Here is a 15833-nt window from a genome sequence, read left to right on the forward strand (position 1 = left end):
CATATATGCCCCAAATTTTAAGGATTTCAACTCCACTGTAATTTGCATTCAAGTTTAGCTGTAGAATCATGTTTGGCTTCATTTTTAGAGGACTCTGAGAAGTGACATGCTTAAAATGTATTTGTATGTGCATCAAAATAAACTGACATAGGAATTTAGGCAATCCAAAGATGAACACTGACAAAACCCCACAAACCCCTAGAAACATGAGGAGATAAAACTTAGTCTGTGCCCTCCATATAATTTAATTAAATGTTGCTTACTCCTCTGGATAACTGGAGTTACCATGAGTGGCTGAATTGTGAATATTTTTGAATAAGCAAAAAAATACAGCAGGTAAATTATGTTAGTACTGGAGAAAATACTTTCCTCATTTACTCTAATTATATGAAATCTTAATTCTAGTTATCCTAAAGAACCATAAGATATTTTTGGTACAATGATGAAGTCATAGCAATAAAAGATGCCCCCTGAGAAACTCTTATTTATTCTGAAACATTATCTAGGAAGTGAGTAGAGTTGATATACTTTGATTTAATACTTCAGGTGTATTCAGATTATTGAAAATTTTAACAGAAGATGAAGTTACAATTTTACCCAGAGAGTTTATGCATCTTTCATATTGTTCAGGTTTAATTTAGTTTGGGGGTTTTTTTTATTTCATTTTTAAATAAAACAGTATTATTTACTAAAGCAACACCTACTGCCCATGAAGGCTAAATTAACTGATGTAGCAAGACAAAGAGGTTCAGAGAAAGACAACAACACATGCCCATATTCAAAGTAATTGTGTCAATGTACAGTTCCTCCTTCAAGGGCACTCTTAATTCATGGTTCTTTCAAAGTGTAGCTGTTGCTGTCCTGAACATAAAACAGAGCTCTAAACATACAGCCTTAGATTAAGGCTCTGTCTTAACAATAAAATTAATAGGTCCTCAAGAAATTCTAGTTATTGTGTAACACACATTAAATTGTGAGATCATTGAGTATGAAAAGTAACATTGCATTTCTGTGACTGTCTGAACACACACTGTGCCCTGCAAGAAACAAATATGCGACTGAACTGCATTGATTAAATATTTATAGTGAGAAAAAAAATACACCACCACAAAAGCAGACCATGCTTTGCAAAGATATACTTTTCTTCTAACAGTCTAACTAGGAATCAGAATCCAGGAGACACGAGAGAGTTAAACTCTCCCATTATTCCAGCTGAATAACTAACACTTACACAGTGCTTTAAAATGTAATGAGATGCAGAAGACAGAGTATTAGATAGCTGAAACAAGGATGAAGGTGCACCTCTCAAACTCTTGAGAAACATTTGGAAAAAAAAAATTAAAAAAATATTTGAAATCCTCCTCTTTTTTTCACCTCTCCCTCCTCATTAGTATGGGTTTGAGGCTCTTTCCTCCAGCAACAGGAGCCAAGCTCCCGAGCAAGTGGCACACTTTGTTCTGTGTTCTTTCAGGATATGGAATTCCTTTCCTTGTAGAAAAAAAAGAGTTAAAAAAACCCCTCCTCTAAAAAAAGAGTTAAAACCCCTCATCCTGACTCTCTTTAGTTGTATAAGAAAATTTGCAAAGGAACTCACATCACTAAGTGCCATAATAGGGTTACAAGGTATCTAATCAAGTGTAAACAATCAAGTTATTGGAAGATAACGAATAGTCTGATCAAACATTAAGTTCACGTGCACTTACTCCCAGAATTCCATCACTGGAGAAGTGGCATTTTGTAAAGAGACTTGACTGCAGTTGCTCATATTAAGTTTTTGAAATTCCACACAGTTTTCTGTGAAAGAATAAAAAAAAAAAAAAAGAGTTTGTTATATTGACGTGCAAGTACATTTTTTCTTGTTCGTGCATCTTGTGAAGCCACCATTCTACAATACATTTGCTGTGTGTGTAACACTGTGTTCTGATCACCAGACCACAGGCCTATCCCAGAAAAATATCCATGAGCACTCTCCTGTAACACTTCCCAAAGGCATAGATCCAATAAAACCCCTCAGGCAGAAAGACGTATTTAGTAACTGAGGCAATGGATTGGGAATTACAGCATATTCCAAGTTCAATGGTTTATGGCAACAAATGGCTTATGGAACACGGCCAGCAACAAGCTTCCACTTTGCCCTAATATGGCAAGTGAATAATTCCTCTGGCTTTTCATTATTATCATCTCTAGCACAAAGAAGGGAGGCCAAAGCAGCTCAGCATTGCTGAGTTGAGGTGTCGTGTTTGAAGAGCCATCAACAATGGCCAAGCTCCTCTGCTGGGCTGCCAGAACTGATACCAAAGCCTTCCACATCCACTGGGCCCAAGACTAGTTCCCTAACATAAGATTTCAGGCAGTTTTAGGTGTGCTCAAAGGCCGTGATAATGACCATTCAACAGAAAAACATAAAAGACAGTACAATGGGTACGTGGTTTGAAACAGGAGAGTGATATAAGGAATAAATACACAAACTTCAGGAATAATGGAAATAAGGGCATTGGTGGGAAATCCTCCCCATAGGTGTTTGTGATCTACAAATGCAATAAGCAGAGAATTACACATAAAAATATCAATGAGAGGAGACAAATGAAGAGTCCTATATTGCAAACCCTCACAAACACACACCTCATCGTTCATGCAGGAGGCTACTTTGCATGCTGTAAGAATTATGTATGCAACTAAATTTCCAGAAGGAGCTTGATGAACATTTTCCCTCAACATCTGGCATTTAAAAGAGCAAATCCAAAGATCCACATCTAATATTTTTCTCTCCATTCAAATGCCTCCTGATTTCATTAGAGTGAAAGAGCAAGATTGCAACCTGTCATCGGGCCTGTCTCTGCAGCAGAATTCACTCACTGAATTTAGGGAGAATAGGTATGATTGCAAATGAGAGTCTTGGGATTTAGCCAGAATATCTTACAGAATTAAAAAAATACAAAATCTTCTTCTTCTGCAATATATTCTACAGGAACATATGCTCATAAAATGACCTAAACCAAAAAGGTATGAGTAAGTGTTCACTCCAGGTTTCCTTTATCATGGGATGTGATTGGCCCATTTGCAGTGACTTTTCTACAAGAATAGTTTTGTTCGTGGCATTTTAATGTATTAATCAATTTTTTGGAAGGTTTTTGTATAGGGATAATCTCCACTGAGGTCATACCTGTATTCCATTCATGCCCACAGGTAGCCCAGGGAAGTTCTGTAGTAAAGCAGTTAAACAAATAGAAGATAGCCCATGCTAAAATAATGATGTAATACACATTTAGGTGTGCCTCTATTACTTGGGTAGCATAGCCAATGCCTAGAGAAAAAAAAAAAATAAGTGAGACATGAGAGAAAACTCCTGCTTTTCAGGTAATTTAGAAACAAATGCTTACTATTTTAAATATATCTTAACTTCAATTTTGGTACAATTTATTTTATTTTACTTAAAGTTCAATGCACTCTTTTGCAGTAGAACACAGAAGTGTTACCTTCAAACAGAGGGCAAACTTTCCTCCAGCATGTAATGCCTCCTTCACTAGTGAACTGTCCCAAGGCCGTCTCCAGGAAAAATACTGGTATTCCACAGCAAATGAAAAAAACCACATATGGGATGAGGAAAGCACCTACAAGGGAATATTGAGTGGGTATTGGTTATAACGAATGTAGTTCCTTGACAACAGAGTGAGAATTCTCCTAGTAAAGGAAGGATCATTTAGCTCTCTCTCAGGCATCAAGTTGACAGTGCAGGAAGTGTTTACTCCTGGCCCCAAATATCAAAAGTTGACCTGTAAGCCAATGTCTTGAACTAAAAAAGGCCAGATCAAAGTTCCTCAGCATAGACTAAAGTCTGCTCATGGGTGGCTCAAACACTGAAAAGATCAGAGTCTTGCTCAGCCACAAAGTTCTGCACTGATCATCGCCACGTCAGTCTACACTGTCTTCTCTTCCTTGCTTTTCAAGGAAAGAAGGAATGAAGAAATTAAATCCAAGAAGTCCTTTGTATATTATTTACATAATCCTGATGATAAAGATTACAGAAAAGGAACGGACTTTAGAACTACTTACAAGAAGAGGAAAGCAGGATTTTGCCTGATCAGCTAGAAACATTAACGTGAAATTCTAGGAAAATAACAAAGCGCCAACAATTCTGCCAGATGCCCACAGCAAACTCCAGTATAGCTTATGAACCACGTCAAAACTCAAACACAACCAGTAACAACTGCTGTGCTTTAGTCACCTTGATTAGAAAGTTAAGACAACTAAAAACAGTTGCTTTTACTTGCAGTTTGTTTCTTCAGAGCCAGCACAGCACCAGAGATGTCTTCACCAGTAGTCTCTTCCCTCAGCTGGGAAATTTTCCTATAGCTGAATCTCATCTGCCTCTCAAGTAATCCATGAGGATTTCACAAAGATTGGAATCCTTACAGCTAAAACATGACTTCTCTGCAGAATTCACTGTGCATATTGTTTTGAAAAAGACCTGTATAGGCCAGGTGAACTACTGGCTGGTATCACATCCAGCTCATGATCACAGTGAGTTCAACGTGGCAACTTGTTGAAATCCAAAGTATTTGCTTTGACTGTTTTTCCAACACTGTTCTACCACAGGTATACATCATGAAAATCAGGTTTCCCAGCTTGTAAAAAGAACATAATCCAAGAAATATCGAATTCTAATACAAAGAAATTCATTTTCCTAAAACCTCCAAATAAATATCTACAAGAACGACCTAAAACTATGGAAGCTTATGCTTACACAGCCTGTTATGACTCAGAGAAGTGCCAGAGGGAGGTCAGACCTCCCAAGTTCCATACTAGAGCTTCTAGGTTTGTTCTCTATCTAGTAAGTTATTTCATGACTAGCTGATGTATTTTACCATTGTCTTCACTTACCACACACTAAATAGTTTGGTGCATCAGATGTAAACACCAAAAACAAACTCTGGTCCAATTCCACCAGGGCACTCCAGAGAATTACAAAGCCACAGGTCACAGACCAAGCCTTCATTGAATAAAACTGGTCAATGGCAAATTTCCCGAGGTGCCAGGACATGACCAATTAGATCCCACACACTAATTCTATTCTTAAAGAATAGAGTGGTGATTCAATATGATATTTGAGTACGTACTTTTTCATCAAATAACCCAAAACCATGATTAGAATTCTTCCTACCTAATGTTAGAGCCTTTAAAAAATGATATCATCACATTTGGACAAGGTAGCACATACCTACAAATGGGTATGGAAAGGTGGCTGTATGGACAAGAAAATCACACACCAAAAATACATTTCTATTTTTTCCTCTTCCAAAAGTTCTCTGGGAACACCTTGACAATCAATGAGAAACTGTCCTGTATATCATATCCAGCATAGTAATATTTATGTACTAGCAGCAGTATTTGGTAACATCATTCTGGGAAGAGGTGAACTCTTCCTATCTTAGTTTTGCCCAAGTGCAGATATATAGAGAAAGGCACTACAAACAAACACGTCTTCCACAGCACTATTAGTCTTAGAGAAGCAGCAGATAAAATGGGTCAAAACCATGCCTGAATTCGGACAAGGAGGGACAGGGAAAATAAATTTGGTGCAGCGTTATTAGCAAGGAAACCCCTCACGGGACAGATCTTTGCATCTCAGCCACTGAACAGACAATTTTTCTCCCAGCCCGTGGGGTTACACTCACACTGCCTTAAGCAGGGAGAATGTGGAACCCAGTCCACAGAATTCTAAACCAAGTTTTTAATTTACTTTTCTTTCTTCGTTGCTTCATAAGTCACAGCTGATGTGCTTATTCTCAACTTCTCAACTATCATATATCTTACACAGTTTATACTTAACTATGACCAATACATGCCACGTGGTCTTACTTCTGTACAAGTTAAGTCTGCTCTTTTCTCTCTCAAATAGCATTCATATTTTAAATTTATTAGGGTTTGCTCTCTTCTTTGAGCAACCATCAGTTTTGACATCTTCCCCTACCTTACTGTAGGAATTGGGGAAGCACTGAGGAAGAAAACAAGTACATTGAGTTACAAAAATTTCTACATGATGAAGAATTTCGTCTTTGTGGCGTTATCAGAAAAAATATGCATCTTCTCCAAAGTATTCTGCTTGAAAAATAAACTGTTACATTCTTTCCTGTGTCAGACAAACTTATTGAAGTATGCTTGTGTCTGTATTCCCACGTAGAAGAAAACACAGAGCATACTACTCTGAGGGAACACTGGCTTCTTCTGTATTAAATATCTCACGAAAAAAAATACAGCAATTTACTAACGTAAAAGCAACTCGTAAAAGTAACCCACACAGTGTTTCTAGAAAAGGAAAGAGAAATATGATTTTTTTCTTAGTTGTCAGATGTTTTACACTTCCCTCTCTGCACATATGCCGAAATCTTGAGCTCGTATCTCTTCCTAGTGTAATAAATCACTGCAAAGCGTCTTTAACTGTTTATTTCCCACATTTTTGGCGAGCAGTAAATCAACATATGATGCCATCTTACCTCCTCCATTCTTGTAGCAAAGATATGGGAATCTCCATACGTTTCCCAATCCAATAATCTCCCCTGCCACAGAAAGCACAAATTCAACTTTATTGTTCCAGTGACCTCTTTCGTGAACTTTCTTATCGTTGCTGTGGACAAGGTTGGTGCTTGAGGCTTCCGGGTCCAAAGCATCTTCTGGCTTGCCATTAATTATAGGAATAGTCTTTTCAGCTGTCATGTCTTTTCAGCCTTGGGGAGAACAAAAGGAAAACACACAGATGTTTTAAGACACTTGCTAGTACTAATCTTCAATGACTAAAGTCTCTCAGCATGTCATTGGCTTCTTATTACCCATGTAAATTGGCAGGTGCAAGTGAAGGAAGCTGGAAAGTTGTAAAGCAGGCAAAACAGGAAAAGATGGGGGAAAAAAGAAGCTTATATAGAAGAGAAGGAGTTGATTTCCAAGTTGAGACAGATAACTTAGTAGCAGATAGCGAAGTCTTTCAAAAATCCCTCCCCAAGCAAGGATCCCGGTTTGACCAACCTACCAGAGATGATCTGCACCTTGCAGGCACCCAACTGAGAGCAGAAGCAGACGGGGACGTGGAGGAGGGGGCCTGGACGGTTCTGGCCTGTCAGGAGGAGCAGGGAAGCTCCGGGACTACTCACCCTGGGCTCTGCCCGTGCCTGCGCGGCGGGGACAGGGGCCGGCGGTGGCTCAAGCGCTGCGCTCCGGGCGGATCGCCCCGAGCTACTGCTCTCCGCTCTGCCGCACGGGAGACACGGGGCGGCACAGGCGGGCAGGGGAAGGCGGGGATAAGGCGGACGGCGTTAGGGCACCGAGGGAAGCTCGCCCTGCCCGGCCCGGCGGGGGTAGGATGCTCCCCACGCTCGCTGCAGCCCGGATTTGCAAATGCTCAGCCCTTCCCCGGAGCGATGGTATAACACCCGCCTCCCCCCTCCGCCCACCTCAGGCTGTCCCGCCAGCTCCCCCCTCCTCCTCTTCCTCCTCCTCCGCCACCAGCATCACCAGCCGAGCATCCCCAGCCTCCGCTCGCCCGCCCCGCGGGGACCAGCCAGGCAGTTCCCGGCAGTTCCCAGCCCTGCGGGTGGTTCTCAGTCCCGAAGGCGGTTCCCAGCGCTGTTCCTCTCTGCCCCGAGCCGGGGATGTCCCGCATGCGGCGGGGGGTGTGCGGTGTGGCGGTGCGGGAGCGCCCGCCCCGCACCTGCGGCACCGCAGAGCCCGCCCGGCCCGGCCCCCGCCGCAGCCGGGGGTGCGAGGGGGGTCTAGCGCAGGCCTGGCAGGTTAAAAAAAGGAACCCGCCACAACAGATGACACCAATTTCAGCTGGAAAGGGCTGGGGGGGAGGAGGTTGTGGGACAGACGGGATAAAAAAGAAACCTAAGGGGAACATTTGGAAAGTGTGGAAACAATGTGGGCGCTTTCCAGTTACACTAGGAGGAAGATGCAGAAGAGCAGCCCGTGTGGGCACTTCTAACCAGGGTTTGGCTTAAAATTCAAGCAAAATAAGTCTAAAAGAGAAGCAAGAATAGGAGGATGCTTCCTCCTATGCATACAAATGGTTTTGTTTCAGGTTAAATAAAACGTCTCAAAGAAAGAGGTTTTTTACCTGTTAAACCCCACACGCCCTTTTATTTTTGTAGTAGTTCTCTCATTTTCAGCCCAGATTTCTCAACTCAAACTAAATACCTCTTCTGTTCTTCATCTCTGCAGCTTCTCCTTGGCAAATGGCAGGACCCAAGGCAGGTTCCAGGTTCAAATCTTCCCTTGGATCCACGGTTGCAGGATCCAGTAAGTTGCAGGTATGATCACCAAGGCTTTGCTCTGCAGCTCTAGGAGATGCACTTTGGAACACAAATCTGGGATTCCACTTAGGCATGCTGGAGAATACTGTCCCAGAGACAGCCTGCTCTTCCATGTGAATTCTCTCCCTCTTCCCCTACATCCCCACGGAGTTTTCACACTGCTAGGAAATCTGTTTACCAGTGCTTAATGCAAGACAACGGAAAGATTCTCATGGATAGATTTCATATTAACTTGAGCTGACTTTGGAACCTATAGCTGGATCATACCCTGCTTGTACATGTAGCCTCAGAGTGTTTATCATTGAAGCTCCTCCCGTGATTTAAGTTTTTAGAATTTTGCTTGTAAGTTCTGGATGTCACAGTCGTGGGCACTGGGGCCTCACCCTACATTCTCTGTCAGCTCTCTGTCACATAAACTCTTGCACCTAACAGGTGCAGGATGAGGCTCTTCCATTTCTTCTTCATACCAACATATATAGCACCAGTCAAACCTATATTATGAAATGAAAAAACTGCCAGAGTTGATAAAACTGCAGAATTCTGATTTTGTTTTTAAAGCATTCTTCCCAGAGATATCATTACCAGTGCTGGGCTCGATTTTGGGTGGGGCTTTTGTGGCTTGTCTTTGTTTTTAATGCAGCTGGTATTCATTAATTGAGGATGGAATAGATCAATTTTTTCCAACCTGGCTTTGCACAAACCAAACTCAGCTTTGAGGGGTTTTTTGTTGTTTTATTTTTCTCCCCCCCTTCTTCCTTTAGTTTTCAGCAGGGATCAAAACAGACACTGTTTTTCTGTATTCCAGCCAGGCTTAGCAGGCTCAACAGGAGACACTTAAACATCAAAGCTAAAACTGAATTCTCATTTCATTCCTGTGAGTAATTCTAAAAATGGAGGCAAGCTTAGGGACAGTAAATATTTGACTGATGATCCTATACAGGGGAGAGACCAGTCTTCTTCAAATAGACTAATGATACCAAATGAAGGGTCCTGCTGCAAAGGACAGTCTATAGGCAGATGAAAAAGCTGTTTAATCAGTGATGATTTGTTCAGTGTTTGAAAAGTTTAATTCCTGTTGTCAAGTGTTTTATCCACTGCTGTATTCTTGCACTGAGTCCCATTCAATCTCCCACCAACTGAAGTGTTCATGGAAGTAATTGTTAGCTGCTAATCTTTGTGAACACTTTAATGAAACTCAGCACCTTATTTGCAACAGAAAACTTCACAAATTTTGAATGGTTTGATAACCCTGTTGTTTTTTTTTATTATTATTATTCTGGTGGAGTCTTCTCTATAGCAATGAAAAAAATTCTCTGCATTACAGGCTATGTCTCAGTTCACTCACTAACTGATGTATGTCATGCTCCTCATCATGAATTCGTGCCTGCTTTTCCAGCATGTTGGGAGACCTGCACGTGACCCGCAATCAGAGCTCAGCTCAGGGATGGGATGACAGCAACCTTGGAACTGTAAGAAAGGAGACCAATAACTACCAATATCAGAAGGTTGTTACTAGTAAAAACAATAACTACTCCTAAAACATTAGTACACTGCCTAAAACATTAGTACATATTCTATAGAAGGACCTGCAGTATCACACGCCAAGTATTCCAGTTATGTCCAAGCAGATTCCTTCTGCCTTGTCTGCTCCTGATAATGGAGCATCAGTTCTGCAGAAGGCTTGAGGAGTGTTGCCCCCAGCCCACTCACCACGAGTTTCCTGGTCATTCCTTTCAGGCCCCACGAAGAAAATGCTGTGCCTTAACAAAGCAGTTCAAGTTCTGCTTTATTCAGGTTTGTCTCCACACGCCCAAGGAACACTTTACAACTCTATGCAGAAAGTACAGGGGTGGGAGTGGAAATCAGATGTTTCTGCTCGGTGCTGTGAAATACCGAATGTTCTAAGGCTACATTTATTTGGATTATAAATGGAAATTAATAGAGATAAGGGAATTTATATCTAGAGTGACATGAGAAAACAAACTCCAAGAAAAGCCATGTTCCCACAGGATTCTGACAGGATGCTAAAATACGTGGCCCAGATGTACATAGATATTCCCAGAGGAATAACCACTCTATCCAAGCCTCTTTGGTTACTTCCAGAGCTCATATTAATTTGTTCTGTTCTAGGATTTCTACCTGGTCCATACTTTGAAGACACAAACACACAGCATGGAAATACCAACACAGGTAATAGAGAGATCAATGCAACATTCACACAAGTGATTTATGGCAGCAAAAGTATGTGATACAGCTTTGGAAATTAAAAAACTTGGCCTTGGCTCCATTTCTTCTCCTTATTGTAACTGTTATTTTCTGTGTTGTTTCTGCAATTCAGAACCCTGTGACAGTATAATTGAGGGGAGGAGGGAACAACAATCCTCTCCAGATTTAAAAACTTCAGTTTAGATTTGATGTAAGTAAAATCTGCACAAGCCTTTGTATAATGATTTCACAAAGTTGGACTCTTCACAGGTAAATAGCTACACAAAAGCAAAGAAATACAATAAGGATTTCATTAGTGATAACAATCTGACACGATATTTCGGATCAAAAGCCTCAAATCACAAAGCAATTTGTGAACATATAAGATGCCTTTAGCTATTCTGTTACAGAATGGACTTCAGTCACAAAGCAATTGGCTCTCTGATTTGTGCCTAATCAGTTTTCTGCAAGGAGAAAAAAAGATTTATTTGTTGTAGATAACTTTAAGTAAAGCAACAACTGATTGTTGGGCTTCTATTTAGAAAGGCTTAACTGTTATCATTGTAGACATCTCTCTACTTAATTTATTGCCTGTGCCACACAATGGTTGAGATCCTGAATTTAGAATTGAAGGGAGCAGCAAAAATCACTTTTTCCATCTATTGATGTTGCCCTTTGGGGGTCTGTTCTTGTCCCTTGCTGTCAGTCTGAGATCCATATTTTCTTTGCTACGTATATTTTATCTTTCAGTATCTTGAGCTTCCTAAACATGAGTTTTACAGAGAGCCAGCACTTGGACAGAACCCCCAATAGTGAGGTTTATGCACAACTTCCAAGAGTCAGCAGTCACCTCTGCAACTGAATCAAGACCTTGGAAGCACCTATAAATGACAGCACTAAACTAGAACACACCTATGGAATGATGTTTTAATGTTACTTACAAATGACACCAAATAAAAAAATACCAATTAGACACCTCAGAAGAACTAGATACACACCACCACAACTGTCTTCCCACTAACAGTTGTAGTCAATCATCTTTCCAGATCAGAAACTGAATTTGCAGTCTTCATGCAGATATAAGTGTCATCAGCACGTCTAACTCATAATTATTGAGAGGTGTTACAACCTGGAAAAGGAGTGAGCTCTGAGAAGAGTTTATGCTCATATCCTCTGGACGTATTTTCAACTATATTAAGATTTCAGAATTTGTACTAATAAAGGTACTCAGTGAATAACGTCAGAATAGAATTCGGATTACAGATGCTCTCTGCAGGCACCTGAAGTCCTTTATCTTATCCCAGACATTCTTTCTTGCTGCACAAGAAAGCAGGCATTACTTTGTGCACTGCACACTCCAGGTTTATCTGGGGAGACTGCTGGGATTCACAAAGTTTAAAAAATTTAACTTTAAAGCCACACCTCGTGTGGGAAAGAGTGAACCTGACAGGAAGAAGCATCTCCCACAAGCCCTAAGTAGTGCTCCAGTGCACTTCTGTGCAAACAGCCCACCTAGCCAAACTGGATTAATCCTGGAATTTCACACAACCTGGCTTGGATTTCAGGCTTTAGGCTAAGCCTGTAGCACAGTAATTAAAAAAAAAAAAATATATTTTCCAGCTTATAGATGAAACTAATCATCAATAGCTAAACTAAATAAACGTAGAAGTGTAAATATTTTGCAATTAACTTCTCCTGTCCTGATTCAACAGCTCAGTATGATCACCTATAGACAGTGTTAAATCTTCAGGGTCCAGCGCAGGTCCCTCCCAAACATGGTGACCTGTGCAATACTCATGTTCAGTGAGGGGTGGCAGCAACACTGCACAGTCTGGCAAATGTCATTTTAAAATACCTTAGAATGAACAACAAGTTACCCTAAGAAATACAATCCTAAGATGTGAATGAGGGAGTGGTTTGGTTCAGGTTTAGACCTGAAACAGGAGAAAAGCTCCAAAAGACAGGTCAACCTATAAGAAAGATGATTGACCTTTCCCACTCCGATGCAAAATAATAAGAAATATGTATTACCCTCAAAAAATTTCAACTCAATCGCGTTTTTTATTTTTGACATGTCTTTGAAATAAAATGTAACATCAATGTACAAGAGGTACCATATTTCCAGAATGTTTCCTTTAGTGAAGTCTCTTTACCTGAAGCTGAATGTCATTAAAGTAATTGTCTGAATAATATTGATCAGCTTTTATCAAACATGCCTTATCATATTCAGTATTTCGTTATATTTTAGCACTGTCAGCATTTAAGCACTGGAACAAGAGTTTAAGTAGTGTGTGTTAAGTTCCCTAAAGCAGCCCTAGCATATTCCTACAGACACCGTGCTACTGCAACTGCTCTGCCACATAAATTACATATGACAACTTGGACTAACTCAGCAAACAATCCTTTCCTGAGCTGTCTGCTGGCACATTGCTAATTAAAAATTAATTGCTTTCAACAAGGTTCCTGCAGAGCAGATGATGTGATACTGCAGATGTTCCAGCCAAGTTGCATTTCTGTGCAGTGTTGAAAAGTATCCAAAGATTTTTTTTTACTGCTTTGTTTTTTCCATTTTATTTTGAACCAGAAACATATTCCTTCTATTATTGTTTTTAAGTATGTTGTAGTACTTTAATACTGAAGAAACTGCTCTTACTAAAGTAATTTCTTTACAGCTGTGAATCATCAGCAGTTGATTCACAATCGTCAACCCAATCATCACTTAGTTAACCTCAAGCCAATACCTATAGATTTATAATCTGAAATTGGGTCAAAATGGAACTGAGCTGGTAGACCAGGAAAATAAATTGTTGTAAAACCCCACCTCTCTGTGCCCATCAAAAGCAACACCTCAGTGTTTCAAGAGCCAAAAAGAGAATACTCTCACATTTTTTGACATTCACTTACTAAAAGGTACAGCCATGTGCCAGTCCTTTGTCTGTCACAGCTAAAAGAGGGATGATGTTATTGTAGAATCCAGTCCACTGGAAAGGCAAATGGGGAAGATACAAAAGTACCAGATTATGCATAATTTCATACCTGCTGATGGAATTTTTTTTCTCAATGACTTGTTAAATGTGAACAGAATAAAAAGGTAAACATCACATTTAGGTGTGCAAAGCTGTGCCAGAGGAAAGAAGAACAGCAGGGGGATCCTGACTTTGCTGGCAGAGATTTCAGAAGCCTGACAATGGGTATGTGGGAGGGCAAGAGGGGACAGGTATGAATTGCTGCTGCACTCTTTCAGACATGGATGGCACCGATTTGGGTGTTAGGATTCAGGCACGGAAGACAAGATAGGCAGATTCCTACCAATAGGAAAATTTTCTTGAAACTTTGAAGCAGTGAAGTTGTTTTAACGTGATGTTTAAAGCAGAGGCATGAAGACTTATTTATTATTTAGATGAGTCGAGACATTTCTAACAGTTCCTACTCTCTCTCTCATCTCTGTTCCTTTCCTATCTACAGGAAAGCTGAGACTGATCCTCCAGGATCTGCCTGTGTTACAAAGAGCAGCTTAAAATACTCTTGTCTCAAATTCTTTTCCAAATGTCTGGCACAGAGTAGAATCACAGTACCAGAAACATCGAGCCTCATCCATAGAAAATTGAAGGCATGAGAGAAAAAGATATTTTGCAGAAGGTCATTTTATACACAACTTATGCCAAAGGCTTAGGTCTGACTTCCTCAATATCCTGGTGTTTGTAGGGCGAGTCATAGGCAATGCATCATGCAGAGAGGAAACATTTCATATTCTGAAACATGAAGACTTCCCAAGAGGAGAAAGAAGAGCTTTCTTTTACAGTCTGTACTAAGACAGGGGGTAGAACTGCTCAGTGGAAGGAAACAATCAGTTGGTATTCTGTGCTCCCACCTCATCTCTTAGTTTAGGCCTGATGTGTGGTGAAGGTAATCCCCCAATTAGTACCTATTTCTTAAACATTTTCTCTAAAGTTTACTTGTGATTTTCTTTTTTTTTTTTGGATGGGAAAAATTCCTTATGCTGAAGAATGCAAGACATCAATTTAACTTTTTCTGATTATTGTTTTAGTCATCGTTTCCTCATGACTTGAAGTGTCTGGTTAACTAAAATAGGAAGAACTCTAATTAATAACATTGACAGCAGCAGCTTGAGATCTCCTTATTAGGTGTCATGTTTACTTGTCCCATTGGAAAAAGAAGTCTCTGTTGATGAAGTCAAGGCTGAATGTCCTAAAGTGTAAGAGCATAAGGGGCATTTACATATAGCAGGTCTTCATTAGCCCTGGTATTAACAAGTGTAGAATTTTTGAGAGCATCAGTCTGTGTTTTGCAATCAGCTTTTCCACCTTTTACTGATATTAAATATCACTGAAGTGTAGAAAGATGGCATCCTGAAGAGGAAAATTTCATTTGCAGACATATCCATAATCACAACCATTCAACTTTCTCCTGGCTATGGAATATGCTGCATGTAAATACTACAAATTTTTCCACCAGCGTATCATTTAAAAACCTTTCAGTCTATTCAACATCTATTGCCTGAAAATAATCTCTGAAGAAATTAAGAATTTGAGGCCTAAAGATAAAATTTTCAGGAACTAAATTTCCAAGATGACCTTTTCTGCTCAACAGGGGCAGAACACAGCACTTGATTAGTTGTTTGCAGTTTGAAAGGGGATTGTGCACCTCAGCCATTGACTTTTGGGTTGATTAAAGCAGCTGAGACTAAGGAGAAATGGCTCTGTGTCTGTGCTTTTGTCTTTCCAGAAAGCCTAACACGTTCCCCAATTCTTTACTAACATTACATGCAGAATAAAAAGCTGTAACACACGTAGCAATGGAAAAAAATTAAATCAGGCAAAGTTTTCTTCTGAGGTTTGTTTTTATGAGAAGCAGTAAGGGTTTGGAGCAGTAGCTCTTAGTGGAACTAATTTCAGGTCCTTGTTAGTGATGATAAGAAAGCACTACATTTCAGGTGCTCCTGTTAAATGGATTTTCAATTCTAAGTTGATTTTCTTTTTTAAGTCTGCTCAAGCTTATTAAGAGTTTCCCAGTTCAGCCCTGGGTTTTACAAGAGCCTTGAACGAGGAACAGAGCAGTGTCTCTCCTCTACAGCTGAGCTCCTGGAGACACAGAGGGATGGTTTCACCTGCCTTCAATAAAGAGAAAACTTAGAGGTGCAATACCTGTTTTCACGCAGAGATAGAGTTTCCAAAGCAGCTGTTTTCTACTTTACTGCTTGGATACCCAAGAAATAACAACTTAAGTTCATTTGCTGTACGGCCAACAAATCTGCAAGACAGACTGCAGCTATTAAACACGGATTTTGTGAACTGTAACCCAAGT

At 40.2% G+C, this 15833-nt stretch overlaps 1 protein-coding gene across 1 annotated transcript; it reads right to left on the minus strand.

The window, feature by feature from the left end:
* Positions 1-1699: 1699 nt before the first annotated feature.
* Positions 1700-7274, minus strand: LOC113976220 (sodium- and chloride-dependent GABA transporter 3-like). The gene is made up of 5 exons (XM_027701185.1): positions 7146-7274; positions 6495-6725; positions 3477-3611; positions 3164-3304; positions 1700-1794 (listed from the first exon to the last, which is right to left on the minus strand). The coding sequence occupies exons 2-5, from the start codon at positions 6712-6714 to the stop codon at positions 1700-1702; spliced, it is 591 nt and encodes a 196-aa protein (XP_027556986.1). The 5' UTR covers positions 6715-6725; positions 7146-7274.
* Positions 7275-15833: the final 8559 nt, after the last annotated feature.

This window comes from Neopelma chrysocephalum, unplaced genomic scaffold, assembly GCF_003984885.1.
Source record: "Neopelma chrysocephalum unplaced genomic scaffold, ASM398488v2 Primary Assembly neopelma1_151, whole genome shotgun sequence".
Taxonomy (NCBI): domain Eukaryota; kingdom Metazoa; phylum Chordata; class Aves; order Passeriformes; family Pipridae; genus Neopelma; species Neopelma chrysocephalum.